The sequence below is a fragment of the Anguilla anguilla genome, chromosome 10 (assembly GCF_013347855.1).
Source record: "Anguilla anguilla isolate fAngAng1 chromosome 10, fAngAng1.pri, whole genome shotgun sequence".
Lineage (NCBI taxonomy): Eukaryota > Metazoa > Chordata > Actinopteri > Anguilliformes > Anguillidae > Anguilla > Anguilla anguilla.
The window spans coordinates 37,687,522-37,713,597 of NC_049210.1; the positions used below are offsets into that span (position 1 = coordinate 37,687,522).

Sequence of the window (26,076 nt, forward strand, 5' to 3'; positions counted from 1 at the left end):
TGCTGTGGAAGCCATGCATCTTCTTCCTTACACTGAAGCTAGTCAGAGCCAAGTGGAACGCCCAATCACAAACATTTACTCTATAGCCTACATGTCTGGTTGGTTAGAGGAGGGGTGGCGTAGACCAATGTATGAGGATGATATTGATGCAGGATTGTAAAATTAAATGTGGTACAATTAAATGTTTTTTTGTGCTCAAAGTATTAAGGCAGATGTGAAGCTGTCCATATTTAGGATCCAATATCTGGAAATCAGGAAATTAAGACAGATGGATTGAAATTCTCTAAATGCATTAGCCTTATGTCTTCTCATTTTGCCTCAAATTCTTTTTTGCCTCAGAATGTCTATGCCGTTGTTTGTATTGTGGAGCCAGACACACCCATGGGATTGGCAGCTTTTTGTTTATTATTACCAGGGGGGACATGGATTTGAAAGAACTCCCCATTAATTCAGCTGAACACAAAGAGAAGAAAATTTTCTGAAGCTTGTGTGAGAGTCAAACACTATGAACCGCCAAAATTGAATGGATTTACTTTGATCTAGTCAGCAGGAAGTGAATTACCATACAAAAATGTGTAACACAGTAAGCATTTCATTGTTTCAAACGAATCTGTTTCCATATTGAACTTTTGACCAAATCAAGTTTCACACATCTTTGTAAATTTGTTCACCGTACAAAAGTCTCTCGCAGGCAATGTTCAACATTTCATAGGCATACGGAATTTAAATGAGTTCAAAAGCAGCAGTAGGACTGCACAACGAGCTAGGCCAACATGCAACGTGGTTCACTGTTTCGCAGCCTGGAGCTAGAACCCCCAGGCAGCCAGCATCCCAACACTTCCACCTGCTTTGTAAAAGTTCCCCGAGCCTAACAGAAATTATTTTCAAAAACTTTAAACACAGGCTTTTACTTCTTAAAATACTGCGCAGCATCTGCTTCCGTACACTTTTAGTGGAAGCCAGCATCTGGGTTTAACAGGACAACAGAGTATATTTGGGTTAATCTGCATAACGCGAGATATCTTCTGGTATTTTCGAACAGGGGTCATAAGTCACTAAGCCCATTTAATTTCCTTTTGGATTACCAGATTTGAGGCATGCAACATAATAACTTCACCAAAAGCTATTTTTGGACCAACCGAGGTGCAGGCAGTCGGTACCATTCCCCAACCTGGTTGTAGGCTGTCCTAGGGAATGCACACATAAGATAACTCCATTATCAAACTCTGCCATGCCAAAGAACAGTGAGAGCTGACTGACTGAGAACTGCCTTGGTGAGAATCTAAATGGAGTATCTCAGCTCTAATGTCAGGGTGGCAACCCCCCAGAAAACACCCTATGGTGCACCCTCAATGGGGGTGTTGTATATCCTCAGTGTGGGACCTTGTATTTGTGAAAGTGTCATTCACCAGAACCTCCTTTGCTTGCTAAGTATTTTATCACAGAATTCGGGCAGTCCTACCCTGTCCTGTCTTTATTCTTTATGCAAGCCTTTCATCACATGACTACACTATTCAGTAAAAAGGTACATGCAGTCAAAATAAGTTTATTCTGTAACCAGAAAACCAACGACCCAAAGAAATGTCTTTTTTTCTTTTTTTCCCAAGCTAAAAAAATAAGTGAAGGACTAGTGACAGCTGAAAAATTTCCCATTGATTCTGTTAAGCCCAGAAAAAAAATGGGTTTATTCCATCTTTTTTATCCACAGCATGAATTGTCAGACACACAGTTAAATATTAATAGGCATATCAGAGTATGTTTAAAAATTACTGGTCCATAACAGGAACTCTTGAATAGCCAGCAGAAAGGAAAGCTGTAAACCATGGTGTACAACCTCTGGTTGTTTTTGCAGTTTTACACAAGCGGAGGGAATTCATCTGGAGGTGTCAGGGTGGAGACCGTTCACCCGTAAAGAACAACCTTGGCAGAAAAATGCTGCAGTCAGCTTTTTATCGAGGCACTTCTGAAGTTTGCGGTGCCACGTCCGCCAAGGAAGGTCACTCTCCCAGTGTTTACGACATCGGTGATTTCAGATGTTGTGCTACGCACCGAAAACAGAATACATTTCATCTTGGCAGGACAGTCCATTTTTGCACAACGGCTCCTGAAGTTCCTTCTTTTCTCTTATGACGTGATTGATGGGGGGGAGGGCAAAGGTCATAATGTCCGCCATAGACTTCTCTCATGGCTTCATGTGTGTTTCGTTAACAAGTGTCTTTTCATTGCAGTAACATTAATTATGTCCCTGCATGTCTGCTCAAGCCTTTTGACAAAGGTGTGGCAACATCTGTCCCGTGTAAGTCCTTTGCATCAGAAAATTTATAGGGGCCAGAATGCTAATTATGCAGAATGAGCTACAGCAGAATGCCTAATAAACAAAGACCCAATATTCAGCTTCCTTCAATCTGGCAGGTGGCTCTGTTGTCTATATGAAATGAGCCATACTCATCTAAAATGTACCATTTCAGCAGCACATTAACACATTTGCTACTCTACAGTCGCATAGTGTACAGTACAGCAGCTACAGAGACAGTCCTTCTTAAAGATTTCACAGGTTACAACATATTTAGGATGATTGAGGAGGATGGTTAGGAGTTTCATTATAGAGATTCTATTTAGGAAGCAATCGATCTGTCAAAGGATTATCAGGATACAGAACAGAGTCATTAGATGCAACTAGGTTTCCCAGATAGGGAATGTTTATTTGGAAAGAAGTTCTAAATGACAAGGCATACTGGTAAATCCCCCGTTGTGCCCCCCTCCATGTTGAATGTAACTCCATTTTCAATTCATTTAAATTACTTGAATTCTATTTTGTTTGTAGAGCACTTCTTCCAGACACACGGTCGCAAAGACACTTCACAGAAACACAAGAAACACAAAGGAAATGGATTAGGAGGATAAAGTTAGCTAGTCCACTTACCTTAAGCACATTTATAGTTTCAGTTTTATCTTTGTGTGAAATCTGAGGGCACACACACCCAACATTTCCTGTCAGGGAAGTTTGGAAGAAGCTCATTGATCTGCTCTCAAAGTAAGCTCAGTTCAACTCAGCCGTTCGTGCAGACTAGTTACCACACCCGTGGCAAGGAATGATGCTGTCTGTTTCCGTGTAAACAGCCTGTTTTACCAGTATCATTTCTTTCATCATGTGCCTATGAGAAAAGACACTGTACCAGACTTACTGTGAATTATTACATAAGCGAGGGATCAGAGTTCATTATTCAGAGCGTTCCGTTCGGATCGAGGCTGATGGACGAGAATCAGCCGGGGGGGGGGGGGGGGGGGGGGGGGGGGCGAATGAGGCCACAGAGAGGGTCTCTCTCTCTGGTTATGCAAGTCATAATCACCCTGGTGATTGACCTGAGGCAGCAAGACATCCATGCCTAAGAAGCCTCTGGAACAGATGAGTCTCTTCATCCCGATGGGTCAAAGGAAACAACGATCCAAACCAAACCCGCACATTTGTGGAGAAGCCCATTTTTTCTCCTTAGAACAAGAAGTACTTCACTTGCATGTTCTTTCAAACATTAATTTGTGATCTGGTCAAAATACAACATGAAATGGAATGTATGAAATGCAGCAAAAACAATTCTGCGAGAACTTCTTTTTCTCAACTGGTGTTGTGGCCAATTATTTGGGCAATCTTTTATGAAGGGAACCAGACTGAGTCACATTATTTCCAGAAGCTGCAGCACCATCGTGTATTTGGTGCTGGTCTGGGTACCACCCCTAGAGGGCAGGTAAATATACCACGATCCTACATGCCCAGTTCCGGTTCCCATGGCAACTCAGTTGGTAGATATGACATGTTGCCAACACGTTTGATGCTCAATGATTGACAGAACTAAGACATGTGAAACATCATACAGAGGGCCTCCAGAGGGTCTTAACCGCAGCTACTCCACATTACACCTCCAAATGAAACATTTTACATTTACGCAAAAGACATTTCTGGGGCAAGTTTTCTTGGAAATGTTCATATTTTCTATTAAATAAGTTCCAAGTAATTGCTGGTCTAGGCTTTTTCAAATATTTTCACAACATAAAACTACAGCATAATTTATGGAAGAACTTCCTTGACTACAGAGATTTTGAAAATGTTTATGTGGACAAAGTTGAAAAACGTTTATGTGGATAAAGTTTATTTGGAAAGTCTGAGGAATTTAAATGCAAAAGAGAGTGTTTCAGAAGCTACGAGGAAAGATATTTAAAAAATGATGTAATTGGTGGAATGAGAAGATGTTTTTTCACCGAAGAGCAAACATTCATTAAGATTCCACTGCACAGGCCACACACAGACAGCTCTAGTATCCTGTTGCCATGGGATACCCTTCTCTTTTAATAAGCTCAGGTTCCTGGTCATTTATGAATCACAGGGACTTGGCTTCAAATAAGTGTGATAAAAGCCTATGAGTTGTCAGTTAGTTTTATACAAATTTTAAAAAAAAAGAATGGTCTGAAATGTGTAATTATTTATGCTTGATAGTGATACCTCCCTCACTAAGTAGAATCCTTTTTTAAATTTGTTGAAAAAATGCATGCGGACATCCAGAAAATATCAGTCAGCACGGGCATTATGGTCTTGCAATCACACTATAAATTGACTATGTGAGAGGTTAGAATGGTATAGATGAAAAACCCTTTGTTTACACACACCTGTTTTTGACCGTGAGCATGGCTGCCTATTGACATTGCAAAGGACACACACTTGGAACAATAAACAACACAATATACAGCAACTGTGTCCTCTGAAACATTTCCCTTAATGTGATTCCACAGAGGATACTGGCATCCATCTCCGAGCCAAATCACATCAATTCAATTTCCTCCAGATTAAGACAGCGAGATGACAAGGAGACAATAGGGTTCAGCATCTGCAGCAGACCCATTCGAGCATGGCTTTGCATTGTGTATAATGTACTATTTTTATGCTCTATAAGAACATCAGAATGGGAGGGGTTTGAAGGAGTGACTGACTGTTTAAATGTGGCTTCAGCTGTTCCTACCTCCTAAAAGCACTGATGCTTTGTCTGGACAAAGGTGAGCAGTGGAACGATTCGCTCAGCTGAGAAGTGGGGACAATGACTTGTTAAAATCAATTTGGGCTTTCATCCCTTTATAATTGAGTTAATCCTTAAGCCCAGCTCAGTGAAGTTAAGCCCTTTCACGGTGATATTGTTGCTACCTTCGTCAGGTTATCCTTGTGAGAAATTGCATTGTTCTGCACGCGCGTGTTAGCATAATCTACTGCCAGCTTCAGTACTGATCCACCTGTGACTCCAAGCCTCTGAACATACCCTAAATAGGCACAGGGGTCACGTGAGAAAAACCAAGTAGTGCTGCTCGGCAAGCCAAGAGAACAGCAAGATGTAAACTGTTCAATGTTAATTCATGCTATTCAAGCTATGAGAGTCCATTACAATACATTACAGGCATTTAGCAGTCCCTATGAGTCCAAAAGGTAAAATGTACAGTACTATGTAAGAGTAAAATGCACACTGTAAAAAATGTCAGAATTTTACAGTAAAAGACTGTAAAATAATGAAGGAATGACATTGTAAACAGCATGTAACTGTAACTGCATTATTTACAGTGAAACACTGTAATGCATTTAAGATTTGTTAGATATTTAGCTACATGTATTGCTACCGTATGCTTAACATACTGTTGCTAATATTTATACAGCAAAGTTCTTACAGTGTACACTATAAAAACTTAATAAAACATTGACCATTTTGATTTGTGTGTAAAAAGCTGAAAAGGGAATAGCACTGCCTGTTCCTCTATTGTTTTTATTTTTTAAAGCAAGGATTCAAAATCACATACTGAAAGACTGGCATGGTTGAATGCAAGCCCTCTTGTGTCCAACAAAACCCAAAAAATGGCCTGGCATTGGTTCGGCCCACAGATGAGATGAGACGACAGATAAGTGAGATCTGAAGCAAATCTGCCAGCACGCGTCCAAGGGAAAGCCCCCCAACACGTACCCCACCTGTGAGGGGAGGGGGACAACTGGGAGTCTCCCAACACCAGCTGGACACCAGGATGCACCGAAGAAAAAATGAATCGTAGAAACAAAGGAGCCATTTTAATTACTACGGCCCCCACGGGAGCATGGGAAAGAGGCGCGTTTTATTGTTTTCTGACAAATGAGAAAAGAGGCTGCTTGATATCTACAGCCACCATTACCGGTCCAAAGCGGTGAGATTAAGGAAGCCATTTGCCAGTTGGCAGGCATGGTCTTTCTTTTATGAGATGGGACCACTTTCCCCTGTAATATATCTATCTAGCCAAGCGCAGTGAGGCTTAATTATTTCCTTTGTTGCTGTTAATTGGGTTTTTGTGGTCCCCGCCATTATCTCTGGCATTTCGAAACAACATGGAGGTGCTGTAATGTGTACGGAGCTTTCAGCAAAAAACTGGTAACTAACCCGTACAAGCTAAATCGGTATTTTCTTCCTGTCAGTAGCTTATTACAGGGGATATATTACCATACACATTTGGATTAAGGCACATTTATTATCCCATCAATCTTTGCTGCCTTGTGTTAATTTGAAGGTGCTCATCCAGCTTCTGTGTAGAGCTCTCTTTGACAGGGTGCCACAGATGAGTGAGATCTACGATTTTCACTGTTGACTAGTCTTTCCATTATTTCAGCACATGTACAGTATTTATGACAAATGTTGTGCCTTTATGATGGCCTTCTGAATGCTTCAGATTACTTTATTGTGTCCAAATGAACATATTCTTTCCAAGGCTTATGCAGAAAATCAGATAGTGATGCTAATAACATGATTCAGTACAGTAGGCGACCATAGTGCGGAGAAAGTGCAGATTAATGAACCTAATCACTGATTCATATGGACCAATCAAATTGTAGCTATGCATAGAAAAATATACCGATTGGTTAGAATCAGTGAGCTGATGATAGCATATGATGAACTGCAGTTCTTCCAATTTTACAGATCACAGAGCTTAACTCTCCCATTGCTACAGTAGCATGTGTGGAAGTCAACATATTTCTCCTGTCAAGAATCTGGTAGTGACATAAAAGCAAGGTGACCTTCATTTCTCAACCAATCCTTTTTGACAGCAAACCTGAAGTCAAGAATTGTTTATGTCTGTGAGACAACGTTACAACAGGCCACGGACAACCTTCCAAATAGTAGCTCCATTTGAGTCAAACAGCGATATCCAGCATTCAGAGTGTTGAAGGATTGCTCTTACCCTTTTGTGGTCACATGTGGGTTTCTCATTTGTCAATGTCCCAAAGATGGTGGGCTGGAAATGAATGAGATCAAATTACATCATTAACCCGAACACAAATTACTGACGGTGGGTACATTTCAGATTTCTTTCTTAATTAGCCTGACACTTAGCCCATGCACTAATTATGTTTAAGTAGCAACTACACAGTAAATAGTTGCCTAGAGTGGTCTTGCATCATTATGTTATAAAACTGTCAGTAAAACCGGCTTTGACCACGTACAACTGTTATTAAAATGCAATTACTATTTCTTTTTAGCATTCAATATAAGGTGTATCCAAACTGTTTTTATTCACTGTGCTCATTTTGAAAATAACTGTTTTCATTTTTTTAAAATACTTCAGACCAAATCAGGCATCAGAATACAAAGAATAGCCATGATGTCATGATGTCTAAATGATTTCATAAAGTGAACTCACTTTCACAGATGATGAAAGGAAACCTTGATCATGAATGGAGTGAAATTATGACATGGAGAATGCTTAACACTAATACATTTCAGGTGGACTTTGAGGAAAACTCAAAGTTGAGTTCCTCAACAGCTTTCTTAAACACCCGACCATCGCATTAATGCAGAAGCCACAATGATGTTTAATTATCCTGCTAAAAAAAGAAGTGTCGTTATATTTAGACAAGTGCCTTAACTGAGAGTAATGGCCGTCATCCACATTTTATTTCGATGCAGCCCGCTCAGCTAATTAAAGTTGAGGGTTTAAATAAAGAAACAGCTGACTCAGCAAAATAAAGTGCTTTCATGCACAAGTAGAGCACTGAGTGATCCAAATAATTAGGCGATAGTTGAAACTCCCAAGATGCACTATGGGGTGCAATGCAACCAGCTAGTCTCAGGAAAAGGACAACTGAATAAAGACAACTGTGTGTGTAGAACTAACCAAGCATAAAACTAAAAGCAGTCTTCTACAAGAACTATGACATGAACAATAACCTGTCTATATGCATTACTACCCATGCAAAAATAGCATGGGCTTATTCCACCTGCCCAACATATGAGCAGCTTCAAAGGAATTCAAGGGAAATTAGATTAAACATGACATGACTCACAACTGACAGCCAAGTCCATGAGTTGCAGACTACATTATACCATAGAAATAATGGCGTTAAACTAAGCTGTCAATCTGTTAAACTAAGCCGTTTTCCCTGAAATCGCAGTGTTTTGTGAAATGCTTACATTATGAAGTATCAGGCCCTTCTGGGTGTATTTCTGTGGTAGAAACGTGCGTAGCGATTGAGGGGTGGATACAAATGTCAGCAGTCATGTGATGACCACTGTGGCCTCAAACCGGGATTAAAAACAGGAGCAGCCTGACTACACGTCTTTAAATGAGCTTTTATATGCTGCCTTTACAATTCGATCTGACTGGCTGTTTAAACAGTAAACAGTGGTATTCACTGAAAAGCATTCAAGGCTTTCAATCGAGCTTTTAAATTCATAAAAGGAATTAACAAAGTGAACAAGATTCTTCAGGTTGAGTTCTGTCAGTAGAACGCGGGGGCATAAATGGAAATTATCAAAAGGTAAATTCTGCACAGTCATTAGGAAGAATTAGGAGACATTAGGAGATGCCTTTTTCCAAGGAGTTGATTGGTCAAAGGGCAGTGCTTGTATGTCCCAATCCAATAGCCTGGGCATAACCTGCCCCAAATCTGGTTAGCCGTGCAGTGTAAATTACCATGGTGATGTACCCTGATTTAAAGTGAGTCAGCTTTGTGATACAGAAAACCCAGAGTGAAAGCTTAAGTTGGCTCGCTAACTGCATAATCTTGTGTCGTAGTACATCCCTGTGATGTGCAGCACAGTGACACTTGCCAATGTCACCCGTCACACTCTCTTAGCATGGCTCAGATCATTTCCAATAATACATGCTCAGGCTTGAGCTCCCTAGAGACAGGTATTTCACTAAGTGCCAAGATAGTAGAACTGATTGACACTTTAGGCAGATACATCAACTGATATTTAGCATGCCTGCTTGATCTCCACAAGACAATAAAAAGTCGATTTATATCATCTAAATAGTGAAGCATTGACTGTCTTGATATAGAATCAGGCTTCAAGATGAAGATGTTCACAATATCAAATGAGACGATGAATAGAAAGACGGTGGGTTGTTTCATGGGAGGCTATCAAGATGAACAATTCGAACCTAATCACCTCAAGTTGAGCACTGACGGCTTTCTGCGTAAACTCCCACAGCTGCATGCAGATGCATACAGCTACTGCATTATCCTGCCTGTCCCAGGAGAGAGTCAGGCAGGGAATCAATAAGCGGGACATTTTCTCAGCCTCGGCTTAGTTAAATGTTGACTCTCCTAAAGTGGGTTGCCTGTGTTTGTAATAACACCCCCATGGCCCCTCAACAGCAATCGAATCACTGGAAAGTCCTGCTCTGAACATGGTGCTGCTAAAAGGAGTGGTCTTCCTAACTGTTTGAAATTGGGTCATTTTAACTGAAGATAACTGGCCCATACCCTGAAAATCCAATGAATCGCCAATCCTCTTAAACATTATTAGAAAAGGGGGATTGTATAAATCAAATCCTAAAGAGTTTGTATCTTTTTATCCTCTCTTTATAAATCCCCTACATCTCACTCTAACCTTTGTGCACTGTTTGTGTTTAAGCTCTCAGTCCCACAAAATGTGTTTATTTTCCTTTTGATTAATGCAAATCTAATGTCTGAAGGAGTTTTAAATCCTACATCCTATAAGCAACAAGGTTTCTCGCCACTAGATGGTAGATCTGCAAAGGAATACCTTACGGTTAGACCTGTATACTATACTCTAGTATATTCTCTTTCCAAATAGCTGCATCATAAGAGGCATTGCATGGGCTGCAGTACTTAGATTGAAGATGGTAAGGGACCAAGGGAAATCCAATGGTGCAGCACAGTAATGGGGACATTGTGCTGTAGGAGGTGCCACTCTTCAGAAATAATATCAAGCCATTGTCCTGGCTCTGTAATCCTTAACGATCACTAGACTTATCACAGCACTTAGCTCCGGTTTCCCTTTTTCAAATGTTTTATCACTTTGGTTTTCTGCCGATAGCCACCTAATCCCTCCCACCTTCTGTTAACTGGCCGTGCAAGATCCTTTCCATTCCCCTCCCACTTCTACCCTCCCGTTCATTTGCAGCGAAAATTTGTTTTTTTGGTGGATTTTCACAGTGAAATAAATAAAACGGCGTTCACGCCAGAAAGCATCCTCGCTGCCAATAGACCTTGAGAGACCTTGAGGGACAGAAAACACTGACAGTGTGGAGCTCGCTCCTGTCCTCTTCGCCTCATTAGTTATTCATGTTTCAGCTGAGCAATGCTCTATGAAACATTAATAGGCAGAATACACAGACTTTGGCAGAATATTCAAATATTCAAACACCTCAGACGAGGCTCATTTACGAGTGGCTGAAAGGCCCTTGTGTACAGCGCATGGCAGAATTTCAAAACAGGAAATTAAATCGAGGGCAGTTCAGGACATCAAGACAATGACACAGGACAGGTTCAGATGTACATCTCACTGTGCTACCACTGAGCACCTATTATATTCACAGTATGTGGCCTGTGCATCGATAAGGTTGTCATCGTAATGTCTTTTTAAATTCTAATGCTGATCTTTTGCTTCTCATGTTTATGCAAGTATATCTAAATGCATGCTTAATTTCAGCTTTTGCTGCAAATGTGTATTCAAAAAAAAATTGTGAAACATGCCCCATCTGTCGTGTACAGTGTTTTACACAGAACCCAGTGCACACCGGCTGAAGCTAGGACTACTGAACAGTATCCTATAAGAGTTTTAGTGTGACCCTCAGGACACTCTTTGAAACAGGGAAAGATGGTGTTCCACCCTTTGAACTCATTTCATTTCTAGCCAATCAGCACTGAAGCCACGACTTTGCCGACAATATAATACAAAGACATCCATTACCAGAAATTCTCCCTCCATGAAAGCCATATAGGAATCTGTGTTGACCCAAATGCGTAGGGTGGCCAGGGTGGAATGACTTTCTTTTTGTGAATCCCTATAAGATTTATACATAAGCCTGTCCCTTGACCCCTCCATTACAGTTATGAGGTGCTGTTAAAGCCTCACCTTAAAACAAGGTTCTGTCTGAAACTGCCACTGCCTGACTGCCAGAACAGGTCAGACTGCAGATAGGGAAATGGCTGAACATTACCATTTGTCATCATGAAACAGAATACAGGACTCCGTATATCATTTTTGGTCAGTTTTAATTTGAAACCATGTGCAGGTCATCACAGCACAATGCTGGGTGTCCAGATATAAAAATGTAATAAAGCATTTTATTATCAGAAACGTGATGTGATGCCTGCCCATTGTTTCATTTTACAAGGGATTACACTTATGGATTTATGATGATGAAATGCTTGCAGAAATATAAATCCTATGGAAGTATTTTTTTAATAAAAACCAACCAAATCCAAATGCAGTTTAGCCAGATGAGCTATTCAATTATATATGTATCTGAAAGATGAAAGATTATATAAATGAAAGGACTGGTGTGTGAGTGAAATTGTGTCAGATGTGAAACCATGCTGAAAAGCCCCAGAGAAATCCTTAATCTGAAATGTACTACAGAATCAGATTCTGCACCAAATAAACATAATTTATCTACTACAAGAGGTCTGTTATTTGTTTTCTCAGTTAATCGCATGTAGCCTAAAAATGAAACAATTTCAGGTTGTGTAATGTAAGGCAAAAGCTAGTAGGTGTGACAAAAAGCAATTCATAATATTAAGGGTGACCTGTAACAACTATTGAGCTGGCCTTGTAATCTAAAATTGCAGGTTCTAGCAAAGATCCTTGGAATCCTTGTAAATAAGGAATGCAGCCGGAATATAAATTGCTTTAAACTTTGTCTTGTTCAGTTCATTTTGATAAAAATACACAATAATGTTCCTGCACTACTCTAAAACACTCGCTCATGAGCCAGTGATTGTTTTCCATGCCACAAGCCACCCAGCCAAGTACAGGGCAGCTAGCCCAGATTACAGGAGAGGCATTTCTCTCTTTGACAGCAACTGCTAGCCTGTAGACACTGGGAAAGTAGCTAAAGAGAGCTTATGAAGAGGCAATCCAAAGAACTCTGACTGGCTTAAGTTCACTCTATTTTACTAGAGTGGGCTTAAGTCAATCCAGGGGATTCTTGATTGACTTAAGCCAACTCTATCTAAGTAGAATGAAGCCAATTGTGTCTAGCCACTACAGACAGACATGACATATCCCTGACTTTAAATAGCAATGCCCGGCCTGTTGTGTCTGATTTAAATCAAACCGCACCAAGACCAGGAAGATTTCCAAACTCAAAACATAATTCAAGATTAAGTCATTACTACAACACTGGCCCTTTTGAGTGTCTTAGAATGAGAATGATTAGGCTGAACTGAGAACTGGATTTTGCAAAGTAGGGTTTCAGAATAGCACAGTTGGATTTCAACAAAAGAGACAGTCCCCAAGACTTGGCAACCGGCATCTTTTCTTCCACTCACTCTCAAACCACAACTCTGCATCTAGCGACACTGTCACTATAAATATCTGAACACACTGCACTGCATCATGTCTAACTTCCATGAGATATAAGAAAACATTTAAAAGGTGCTTTTATAAAGCGTTTTTTAGTATAATAGTGCATTGTCCAGCTCTACTGAAATGCATCAGCACTGTAGGCAGTTTACTGAGTGAAAAAACACAAAACAGAGCTTCCCTAGCAGAACACTACGACACTCCGAAATCAGTGAGAATTCTTATGATTCACAAATGACACCTTTCAGGGTCATCTGTATCTCCACTGTGGAAGAAGAATTGAAAAAGGTTTAACTTCAGAGAAAGCAATTTAATCTGAAAGTCCACAGCATCCAAATAAAGATTAAACCGTGATTTTGCATTAAATCAAACATTGGGGGAAATAATGATATAAGGCTGAAAGCTGTTTCCCCTGGCGACAGTTTTAAATGTTATATTTGCAATTGCATCCCCAGAAGAGTCAACTGACAAACATTTTAGAGGCTTTCAGCACCATTTGGTGTTACTCTGTGACCTGAAAGAATCAAAGCATTCAGCATTTCGAGTTCTCTCCAGTTGCTCTACAGTCTGGAAAACTGAGTGCCGCAGTTACATTAGTTCAACAGCTTTCCTGTTCTTGCTTGCTTTTTTATTCAATTGCTGCAATCACAGCAAGAGAAATGAACAGCCTGCATATGGAACAAATATGGCAATATTACAGGTTCACAGTCATAACTGCAAAAGGTGTAAAACAGCAGCCTCTGACCGCCTCGAACAGAGAGCAGAGACCGACAGGCCAAAAGAACAGGATCATTCACTTTACCCTGAATCAGACACTATGTTCAGACAGTACGGGAAAGCGGCTTGGAAAAGCACAGGTTCTGACAGACAGAGGGAATTAGAATGCAGGAAGGCCGACGATGCCCTTAAGCATTCCGGAGGATTCCGGCGATAAAACCGTGACCGTAAACACGCCGCGGGATTAAAGCCCGGGCTCCGGATTTGTGCCGCTCGCGCACTTTCTCGTCTCCCACAGGGCTCCTGCATCGCAAGAGACGGCGGACAGTTCGGTCATCTGAAGGAGCTTTTGGGTCACGGTATTCTGTTGTATGAGGGCCCCTTGTGTGGGGTAAAGAACTGGCCCTTCGCGTTTCAGAAGCCTAAGTGTGCTAGAGGGACATTGTGATTGGATGTTGGGCACCACATAATGGCAATAATATGTTGTAGGGAGGGTGCTATAGTGACTCCTTGTGGCCAGAAGGTTTCTGAGTGAGTTGTGGATGAGGGATAGTCTTCTGCTGCAATGGCTACGTATCTCAATTTGTGGGCTGCAGATTGTAGACAAACAGAGGATGGTGTTTTGGAGGATGTGTATTGGAAAATGATGCCATGTCAATGGGATAGCCTAAGCATTCAAAATAGAAAGACAGGAAATGGTACTTAAAAAAGCTATTTAAAAATATGCCAGAAAAATACCATTTTGGTATTTATGATAGGAGAGCAATTGCTCTCATTTATAATGATGTTCATGACGGATGGGAGAAAAATACATTTAGATGAAAAAAGCGAGGGAAAAAAATTGTTGATTGCTACAATAAAAATGAAGGAGGCAAAAGCCTCAGCTGCAACATACCCTCTGCTTGGTGGCGTGTCTCAATCCTATATGGGGCTGACTCCGAGACTGCAAGGAGGGAGAGAAAGAGGTAAGATTCATTAGCTGGTAGAGAAAGAAACGCACAAGTTCGTCGTAGGAACCCATTCCCCGATTTACACACGCCTTGGGATGTTCCTTTAATCATTACGCGCCGCCGCTTCCACGCGCGTAAAGCAGACACCTCTGCATATCCCACAATCCTCTGCTCCAGCGGAGCATTGCTGCTAACAAGCAACTTTGGTGCTCGGGTTTTGTCAACTCCTCAATTAAAACGGTGTAGCCTACACGGATAAGAAAGCGATACACGGCACACAAGAATTTTTTTTACAAATTAAGTTGCGCCGCGCACAGGAATAAATGAAAGCTCGGAGACCGGGAGTGAGTCAAAGCAACGAAAAAGATAACAGGCGTCGACTGGCAGGAAACCGCTGCATTTCCATTTACGAGCCTGCCAGGGCACACGACAGGAATGCAAATGGCATCATTGGCTTATCATAGTGACAGTCACTTTCATGCTCCAAACACAAACTAATTGGTTGCAGAATCAGGTTTCGTGTCATTCCCTTCCCGTATTTGGGACATTTGAATGATGTCATTTCGGCAGACACATTCATCAGGGGGAACGGCTCATTAGGTTGTTGAAAAGACGGCAGATTCTCTCTTTGAAATTTTGCAATATGTCAGGACTAATATGCAGAGTAGACTTATTAGATCTCCATCCCTGTAGCTTTAGAGGGACATACGCCTTTACAAAAAGGCTCTTGAGTACTCATGTGTATTTTTTTGTTATTTTACTAAATAGCATGAATTTCTATGGTATAAAATCAGGTTTTTATGTAAACATTTGGGAAAAAAACATATTTATGAATTGCTACAGCATTCCAGCTCCAAGCCACTGCTGATAAATAGGTCCTCCACTGCTCAGAATACAACCATGAAGAGTCATCCAATCCCAGAATTCTGCTCATTTAAACGACGAAATAGCCATTTCCTTCCTTGCATTATCTATCATGGTATACTAATTACTGAGTTACTATTAGAAACCAATGTTCTTTATTCTTAAAATACTGACAAATTATTTTGAACCACAGGATACGGCCAGAAAAAAATAATAATAATGAGGTGCAATCAAAAATTCATTTCAGGAGAAGCAATAAGTCAAGATGTGTCTAGCAACACATTCAGGTTGCTCAATCTAACAGCTCTCGGCACTACATAAAGTCATACATCACTTTAGGGGGCAAGGCTAACACTAATTAATGCTAAAAGAGAGAAACGTCACATCCCAAGTGAGTTGTCTGGATAACGGTAAAGTGTGAACATGCTAATTAAATCTGTACAGTTTTTTTTTTGGAGGGGGGGGGGAGGGGGGAGGACTGATAGGGTGCATGAAGTCTTTGTACATTGGCTAGCTTGGAAAGGCCATTTGCCATTAACGAGAGGGCGAGAGGCATCTTTTCTTAAATGAGGTCCCATGTGGGCATGTGTTGCTCAGCAGAAGTAAAATAGCAAGAAGTCTCTATTAACAAGACTCACGCTGACATTTCAATTAACAGGACAGATTTTTACAGCCCATCCCGGAACCTTCCCTTCCTCCTCCTGTTAGGTTTGCTTTGCCTGCCATTTTGTTAAAGATCAAAGCACTCGTCTTTAAAATAAAATAAATAAATAAATGAAAGATAAACTGATCCATTTCCATGTAGTGAAGACAGCTTGTCCATCAGTCACAGTGTGTTGGTCAATCAGCAGTGAGTGCTCATGGAGAAATAATGCACTACCATTAGATAATATACTTCCATAGTGTACATAAGCATCATATACTTAATATAATTCCACAGACCACAGACACCCAGATTCTTTCTGTCTGTGTGGCCCCACACTTTCATTACCAAGCACACAGCAGGGGAATAATACATGAAGCTGTTGTGTGTGTGTGTGTGTGTGTGTGTGTGTGTGTGTGTGTGCATGTGCATACACTGGCATGGTGAGATATCAGTGTATCAGAAAGATTGCATATGAGAGAATATGTGTAACAGATATTGTGTGTGTATGTGAGAGACTGAGTGTGCGTGAAAGAGAAAGTGTGTGTGTGTGTGTGTGCATGTGTTTGTGCATGTGTCTGTGTGTGTGTATGTGTGCTTTCATACCAGAATGACAGATTTCAGGTCTACCGTATGAAAAAAAGCAGCGTGGCATTTTCTCGCCCAGCAAGGGATGACAAACAGGGAATTAAGGGCCTGCAGGGGAGTCTGTTAAAAGAGGCTCCTCGCTTGTCACCAGCTGCATCAGCTACCTCCCCCCTCCGCCCTCCCTCCACCTGGCCCCCCACAGAACACATGCAGGTTACTGAATCACTGAGAAGTGACACTCCACTCCACTGCTGCTAACTCACCCCAGCCCACCTGAACTAGCTGTGCTGTGATCACTCCGTGCGTGGAACGTTGTCAAGGGCAAATAACACTCCGGAGAGATCCCTGCTGTATAGTTTGAATCAGCAAAGTAACTATCCCTAGCAGAAGTGGAATATTTTGCAAGGAGAACATTGTATGTTCATCTTGATTTGTGATATTTTTTAAATGAGGTACCATATCCTGCTGAACACAATCCTTCTTGTCATGTATTTTTCAAAAAATGTCATCATTTTGGACAACCCGCAGAATGAAAAATGCTGTTTTCCAGGCTGGCTGTATTGCATTTGAATGAGAACAGCTTGATGGCAATTGGAATTACTGCAGAAGCACATTAGGCAAGGGTCACCATTGCTGAGCAGTATTTTGCCCTCTCCATCCATTTCATCTGCAGTATTTTCATTTGGTTTCTCTATCTGGAGGAGCAGGAAGCTTGGGCTGAATTGACTGTGACTGGTGTGAAACTGTACTATGAATGGAAGGTGTATGAATACATTATCCTAATGGCCATCAGAAGGACACAATGTAAGGTCTGAACAGCATAATGGGGGCTGGTTGCTTGGTTACTGAACTGATAAATGCATGTGGCCAGTACAAGGAATAATGCTCTGCTAGGAACACTAAAAGACAGTTGAGAAGAAATAATTATATATTTCCTCTTATAATTCCCTGAGCATGAGCACTTTGACCACATGTGAATTGTTTGATTACAAATCTAAGGTTATGGAGTACAGAGCCAAATCAAGAAAAAAAAGAAGTTTTTTTTCCCAAACGTTTTGAAGCTCAAAACAATTTCTATTTTCCCAAAGCTATATCCAGTTAAGCCATGCCAATAAGGCACAATTTGACACAGATACGGCAAGGATGAAGCAGCAAGAGAGAGGTATTCTCGGGGGATTCCTTAGGATAAATATGTCCAGCTGAGAGAAAAGCCAATTAGACAGTTCATAGTAACTTATTTATCCAAAGCGTGCATTACACTTCAAAGACTTAGTTCTGATTTGAATGAAAACCAGGCTCATAAATGGATCATTGCAGGTTCAGTTAAAGGACGCCCTGCACCTGCTGTGACTGTAGGTACCCCCGAGCATGGTGCCAGAATCTGAATTGCTTCAATAAAACATCCGGCAGCAGTATATAACATGTAATATGTAAAACTGTAGAGTATGTAAATCACAGCCCGTATAAGAGCAGCTGTGTGTAGAATATGCTGTCGCAGATCCCAAGGGCACAAGTGATTGAGTACAGGAGAAGGGCTCTGATCTGGAATTAATGAGAGGATGGGGGGGAGGGGGCTGCATGAGCATTGAGACTATCTGATCTGTGAGGCTGAAAAGAGAAGCCTTCACACACCTTTGACTACAGGTTACAAATCTTTCATCAATATTTATTATTAATACATATATCTAATATGTAGACAGTGGAGGAACACAACATAGCATTTAATGTGGTCTATGTCATCAACAAAGAAAACTAGGTGAGGTTCCACCCCACAGATAGGTCCTTCAATCTGATTATCAGGCAGCAAAGCAATCTGGGACAGGGGATGGGTCATGATAAAGGTGCAAACGCTGCAAGGGTGGGATTGGTGGACTCATTTTAGCGAACTAAACAAAACAGGACTTTTTTTTATTACTTAAAAACAAAATCCAAATTGACTCTATTAGCAATCACATCTTTCTCATTTAAATAATCCTTTAATTGGTTTGTAAATTAGTATGATCACTTTCTACTGTGTACCAAGCGATTCACAGGGTTGCCTATTTACATTCGTAATTAATCACTATGGTAATCAGGGAACCTGGTTATCCTTGAGCATAATTTAATAAGGGTTGGTCATTTTGTCTTACGATGTCAGCATAGTATTTTCCACACCGATTATATTTATCTCCTCATAGATTTTAATCTGCCTGTCCTCATGTTCTTGCCCAAGGCAAACCAGGTTTCATATGCATTTTTATCATATCTCCACTGCAAAATAAATAAAATAAATGAAAACAAAATACACAGACAAGACAATGAGCCAGACATTGTCTTTTACATAAACACCACCTTTACTGGCAATCCAGGACTGATTGGATGCCTAATCAGTATTAAAATGCACATAATTATGAGGAAACGCTACAGATAAAAAGGTAAGTTACCATTTTCCATTTCAGGAATAACTCCTGTTCAGTACATCATTGCATCGGGACACCTGGGGAATATTCAATTCATTAGGATACCATTTGTGGAGTGAATTTTGATCCAAACCTTGGAGCGGTCGTGTCATAGAAACAGATTTCCCGATTGATATTCAAGCTGCCACTCCTCCCTTCCCTTGCGTTCCAGCCAATGACAGAACACAAGGCAGATCCGTGCGGTCGGTCAAGGACTTCCAAGGTCATTCCAGGTGGCGTTTGTTTTATTTACTGAAAGTTTCTGGGTGCGAGAGAAGCTCAGAAAGACGTACCTGCAGCTCAGAGAGAGGCGCTAAGCTTGTAATTACATTTACATTGTGTTTAACGGAGCAAGTAAACAGCTGGGCACCAGCTGTCAGATCCGAGACAAGGTGAACATGCACCACACATCCTTCCGAAGAGACTGCGGACCGTGAAGGTTATGCTATATCCACCACAAAATGTCATTTACCTCAGTACAGCTCTGACTACTGCAATACGTACACTTAACCTCAACTCATATGTCCTTCCAAAAACTCCCCTAAAAGGCTTCGAACAACATCCATTTGATATCATTTTGGACAGAAGTCAACCCAACTAACAATTAGGACCAGGTAGTCCTAACGTTCTTGGACTATTCATGTACATTTTTAAGTCTCACTGGGGATTCAACCCCAGTAGCCATCAAGTTAATGCATTCAATCTCCAGTAACACAAGCTACCCATAGCATGCAGTAGCCTTTATTATTACAGACATACAAGTATTTATCATTGAAAAAAATCATGGTATTGTTGACTTTCAGCACCACTGACCCTGTATTTCCACATGAATAACGTTATAATGGTCTTTTGGGAAAACATAAATAAATCAAATGCTTTTTTAAAAAAAAAATCTGTGCATCTTACAGAAGGGAGATTGCATGCTTTTGAAAGCAGAGAGCTGTCTTTGAAGTTACAGCACTTTTGATTTTAAGTTCAAAGGATAGTTACAGTTATAGAAAAATCATAAATTCATGAAATGCATGAACCTACAGAAAACTGAGCACCTTAAAAGAACTTTCGCAACCCTAGATTCATCACATTAAAAAGCAATTTCAACCTTTTCACACACAGGCTCAAACTTTTCACAAACCTTTGAGCCGAGAAAGTTCTACTCTATTTGTTTAAGAAACATTTTCAGGAGAAACTATAATCAGAAGCTAGATGTTTTTGACAGTGGACTCAGTGAGGCAAGAGACAACTGAGGGCAGAGATGCACTGTCTGCAGTGGAGGGCATAAGCAGGTCAGTCAGTACTTATTTATAGCTTGGGTGGTAGTCCCCCTGATTCACACATTGTTTTTTTGCCTCACACCACTGGTTTTCTCACCATCAGGGACAGTTGGGAATACGCTGGGCACTTGTCATCAGCTAGCTCAGCAAAGCCTGAAGTGTGTCTTCCCTGAACCGATCTTCACTACTTCGCCTCATGTAACCTCCATTGCACTTATCGAGAGTTCATAGCCCTTTGAAGAGTAGGTTTTTTTGAACAGTGTTCTAGAACTCCAATGTTTTCAATTACCAGTAGTGGTTGTTACATCAGTATTCTAATTTTCAGTTAAGAACAATCTAATTACATATTTGTGATCTTAACCCTTAAAGGGCTCAGAAGCAGGGAATGAATTGTCTGGTTCAGATAAATACAACTTAGCATGTCAAATAGGGGAAAATCTGCAGTAGTGGTGTAGTGTGATGGTTATAATGCCTTATAACTCAGTTGCCTGGCCATCTGGGGCACTGCTGTTGTACAAGGTACTTACCTGGAAATTTGCTTGTATAAATGGATTGTGTGTAAAAAAACATCTGTATAAGTTGCTCTGATAAGACTGTCTGATAAATATTCTAATATACGGAAATGTGAAAGAGGGGGCATAAAAACATACCATTAATAACTCTGTAAAGCGATTGGTCATATCAGCAAGTAAAAATCTTGTAAACATTTTCTCTTCAATTGGCGAACAGTGGTTGTAGTGCATGTTCCAGCTTTGTTAGTACTATGTAAGTGCATGCCCTCTAGTGGTTGACAATCTTGCACATCAATGGTTCCAAAACTTTCCAAGGCTATACAGTGAATACATTTTTCTGTGGCCCACCACTTGGAATTTATATTCTTTCAAAACTGCATGTGCCCTCTAATGTGATCATATAAGATTTTAACTGTGCTGTGTAATTTGAGTAGTATTAACTGTAAATGTCTATAGGTAGTGCATACTGTAACATACCCCTGGTTATGTTTATACTTCCTCAACCACTCACACAGTGGTTAGTCTAGTTTCATGACCAAATATGCTGCACACCAACATTTTTCATAAATGAAAAGTACTGAAGTTATGACACAATTAACAAATTTTAAAATCACACATTACATGTTGCAAAGATACGTTTCACCCAGTGAGTGCTTTAATTTCATTTAAATCCTTCAACAGATTTTTTTTTTTAAATATCAATATAACATTATAATGCTAGTCTACCTTCTGCCAGAAGTATGTAAGCAAGGCTGGCTTGAGCTGATTAAAAATCATACTGGCAGACTCAATTTATTGCACATTCCCCATGCAAAGCTACAAAAGAAACCTTCCCTGATTAACTCATTACTGGTGAGTGACATCTTGCTCTGCTGAGATTTGAGCCTAATCACTTCCCATTGCAAGCGCATATATTTCAGGGTTGTGCCTTTCTTCCTGTTCAAACAGACGCGGGGAAAGGTGAGGGGTGACAGTGGGGGATGGGGTCTCATGGGGAAAACATTAGCTTATAAATGCAATTTACTCGTCTCAGGATATCGCACCATATTTTCCTGATGATTAGTTGGGTTGGGTTAGGTCATACTTTATTAACCCCAGTGGGGGCATTTGCTTATCACCTTGGCCATGAGATGATTATTACACACATTAAAAAATGAAAACATAATAATCGATGCATTTTCATTTCACGGTGGTTCCAGGGCAAGTTGTTGATTAGCAAAGCATACAAAATGCAATTAACAGAGAGAATTCCGGTCCATGTATTCACAAAAAGAAGACGTGGTCATAAATGCAATGGGTTTTATTAAACATGATCAAGCTGTTTTTAAATTTGTTTTATTGATTAACAGGGACTCGTTAGTCAGAACGAGACCAGGAATTGTAGATGCAAAATGATTCAAAATATCCCAATAATTTCTTTAACCGAATATAAACTTATAAATTAATATAAATTTGTGTTGAGTTTATGGATTATACTGCCCAAGGCACACTGCAATTAGAAACAATATTTGAATGCAGGTTAATGAAGATCTGATGTGTCCTTGATCAGCATCTGCATAATTAATGACCTCCCTGTTTCTCACCTCTTCACACATTCATTTAATTGGTTTCCTTGCTTTTCTTCTGACAGGACAATTTTTGGGGGGGAATTGGGCTAATTAAGGCCACGCCTACTCTCAGAGCAGAAATTGCACACAGGTGCGCCCTGTTAGCTCTTTAACATATAAACTGCTCTGACCTCTCAGTAGGCACAAAGGAACAGAGAGAAAGGGAGATTGCAACACAAGCTGAAAAGCTGCGAGTTTTTGCCAAGAGTTGGTTTATTTTTCATTTCTAATACCGAAATCCATGAAACACTTTATTTCATTACCTGAGGTGTGTGCTCACCCTCTATCTGTGTTTCCCCTCCAAGGAGGGTTAAAATAAAAATTCAGAAGACCAAATGAAAGAAATATTTCCCTAAGTCTTGCTGACTCCCCAAGCGGGTTACATGCCGTATGGCCATGACTTCCTTTCCTGGTTTGGACTAAGTAATAAGAAGCACATCCAATACAGCGTAGGTACAGGTGAGGCAGAATCCAAATCAATAGGAAAAATGCCTGCACACTGTAGCAAATAAAATCTTCCCATTTAATAATTAATTTTTTTTTAACCAAACAGGTCTTCATCTATGATTTTTCCCTTCCATTTGAATGTATTGAGGTTGTGAATGGAATAGCACACCTGTGTTGAAGTAAAGAAGGAAATTAAATTTATATCAGGTCTCACACTTTTTTTGTTTCCTTGTTTCAAGGCCAACCACATGAGCTCAAACATTTGAAGAGAAACGGCACAGACAGGGAATTTTTACCAATTTGTTTTCATTTTTAGAACACGGTTGCTATGATACACTAAGCCTGGACAATGAACTTAAATTCTGTCAATATAAACTTACATTTGGAAGACTTCTTTATTGTCCAAGGACAAACCTTGTGCTTGTGAGCTCTCAAACCAGGGAAAGAAAATGCTGTAACTGTGCAAAAGCACCAGCATTAAAAACCTCACAATTTTAGGAATCTGAGTGAGAACAGAAATGATGGAGGCTCATTAATTCTCCACCCTGTCCACCTGTAATGTGCATGTTGAGGCCATGAAAATTCACACCGGTGCTTGAAGACGAGACATCACCACACCACCATGTTGTTCTGTTAACAAGCAGAGGTGTAAACCTCAGGCTTCTCCATGATAGGATACGATTTCAATTTTTGGGGCATCGGTTCGATATTTGGCGATATCACCATTTTAGATCGTATTGTAGAAAATTATCTGATCTAGTAAGAAACAATCAATATATATTATTCATCTAACACAATCCTGTTACAATGTACACATTCAAACAATTTGAGGTTGAGAGTGCACAAAATTATTGATGTCACCTGGCACTTCGGAACAAGTGACGGTGAGGTTGAGTCAGAAACGTAAACCAATGATGTTGGCACTGTTGCTAGAGAGCAAACCACCATAAGATTATGGGCAAATATAAATTCATTTTCCTATGACTCATAAAGATAGAGAACAATTTTTGCAGGTTCTATCGATTGGATCAGGTCGTTGCCCTTTGAACTGATATATCGATCCAGATCAATGTATCGCTACATCCCTGCTGACAACTCTATGAAATGAAAATCAAAAGAACTGGTAATAAAGACAGGCAATTAGCAGCTATTTTTATTTTAAAAAATATAAAGTATGGTTTCCTGAGGGCTTTCGTGTAATGGGTGGTTGTAGATTGGTTTTCTCTTTATTAAACAGAAAGTACTATTCCAGTGCAACTGAGCAAGAGAAATCAGAATCAGACAGAAGGACTGGTTGAGTGCCAAAACGTTTTCTCGAAAACAGGACGATAGCTGTTAACCAAAAGCAAGGACTGCAAGACAGAAGGCATTCCAATGAACAAATCGCTCTGTTCATTCCGAACATTCGCAGCCAATTCCATCTCTTTGTCCTCTTCTCAAAATGCGCCTTCATGACCACTGTGCCAGGCACAGGGTGACACCGGCAGACGGGACGCGATGGAGTCGGAGCCGTTCTCAATGTTCGCAATCCCAGGCCTGACACCATTTCAGATGAACCCCTCTCTGATATGCACACGACCCAGTCAAGGATGTTCGCAGATGCTACAGCCACTAACAGAGTTCTAATGGGGAGATGTGACTAGCAGTTTGAGAGAGGAATTCTGCGACATTTAAAATGTACTCTCCTGCATGGCAAAGCTGTCAGTTGTGGTATTTTGCAGATGAGAAAGAGACCCCATTACAGAGTTGCCTTGCACAGTTCCTGGATATGTTCAGTGTATAATATTCTTGACAAGCTCAAAGGATCTGACGTTTCATTAAGTTCACCTGCTGCTTATAGGAGGCACCCACCTCACCATTCTACTGTAGGTGCAGCTGCAAGAAAGCAGTTCTCAAAGCACAAAATCTGTCCATTTTCAACAATCCGTGATTCAGCCAGGCAGCGAAAGTGAACTCTGCCAAGAAACGTACATGTGACTTATGAATCACCACAGGGTATGGAGGGAAATTTATGCCATAAAATGAAAAAGCAAATGTAAAAGTAAAATGGATATTTGGAATGGCCATCTCTTCTAAGCCTTAAGACTTTCACTTAACTGAAAGCAGTGGAAATTGTTTTCTGAATCTAGATTCTGTAAAAACTATTCAGAATACTGAACTCGAACATTTTTAACTAAAAACGAATGTAAACATACCTGTAGCATTTGGGCTGGCAGTGAACTGAATGGATCTCAGCTGCGCCAGCTAGTGGAGAGAGCACATGCACCTGGGTTGCGTTATTTAAGTAGCCCAGGTGCTTAAAGGTGTGCTGCTCTCCACACTTCGGGGCTGAGACTGGGAGCTCACACCGAGAGCACGTTTCGAGTTAAATTTCGTTTCAGTTTTGTTTCTGAGCACGCAAGACTAAGAGAGAGAAACCGGTCAAATGAAAAGTTGGCCAGCGGATCCCAGCAGCTGAAAAGCAGTCCTGGGTTTTACTTTCTCTTCTCTTTATTTTAGTTTGTTAGTGCCCGGAACCCAGGAGGGGGAAGGGTGAAGATGTTTTTCCGTGATTTTGTGTTTGTGTGGGTGCAACCAACGGCATTTCTCGGAACTGCTAACCTAGATATAATCTGTTATAAAATGTCTGGGACAAATGCATTTTTTCTTTCTTTTTTTTGCTCTGTACTCCACAATTTCAGATTTGTAATCAAACCATTCAGTGGCTAATGTGCAGATCCAGCTTTAATTAAAGGGTATTTGTAATACATTTTGGCTTTACCGCTTTCCATAAATCTCAAATAGCAGGTACTTCTCTTGGATAAAACATGAAATGATTAACCAAGAGGTTGACTCAGTTTTTGCTTATTTGTCTTGGTATGCTGAGTTTTGCTTGTTCTTTGGCATACCCCAAGAGATGTAGATGTGGAGTTTTTATTTTTTTTATTTTTTTTTATGGAATCAAAATTCCTAGCATGGCAGTCCACGGAGACTGGTGAAATCTGAACCAGTGTACCCACTGAATTTTGATCAGCGGGATTAACCGTCATCTCTAGCGGCTAATTACTGGTGCTCAGCTTGAGTTCTGAGCAGCTACACGCATATACGAAGGGCTGCAGCTCAGTCGGAAACGGCAATAATTAATAAATAATCTTCCCCAAACCAAACATACAGCTGTTTGTCTAATTATTGCAGAGGTGTTATGTCTCCCCCAGGAGAAACCCTCCCCCTCC

At 40.5% G+C, this 26,076-nt stretch overlaps 1 protein-coding gene across 3 annotated transcripts in view; it reads right to left on the reverse strand.

The window, feature by feature from the left end:
* rasgef1ba (RasGEF domain family, member 1Ba) overlaps positions 1-26,076 on the reverse strand; it is a 73,289-nt gene that overhangs the window by 43,627 nt on the left and 3,586 nt on the right. The window contains exons 2-3 of one of the 3 annotated variants that reach the window (XM_035379141.1): positions 14,440-14,487; positions 7,231-7,284 (exon numbers count right to left, since the gene is read on the reverse strand). The exons of 1 other annotated variant lie outside the window; for it this stretch is intronic. In XM_035379141.1, coding sequence (XP_035235032.1) covers positions 7,231-7,284; positions 14,440-14,487 — 102 coding nt within the window. The remainder of the gene's footprint in view (positions 1-7,230; positions 7,285-14,439; positions 14,488-26,076) is intronic. One more of the 3 variants, XM_035379142.1, reaches the window with a different exon arrangement.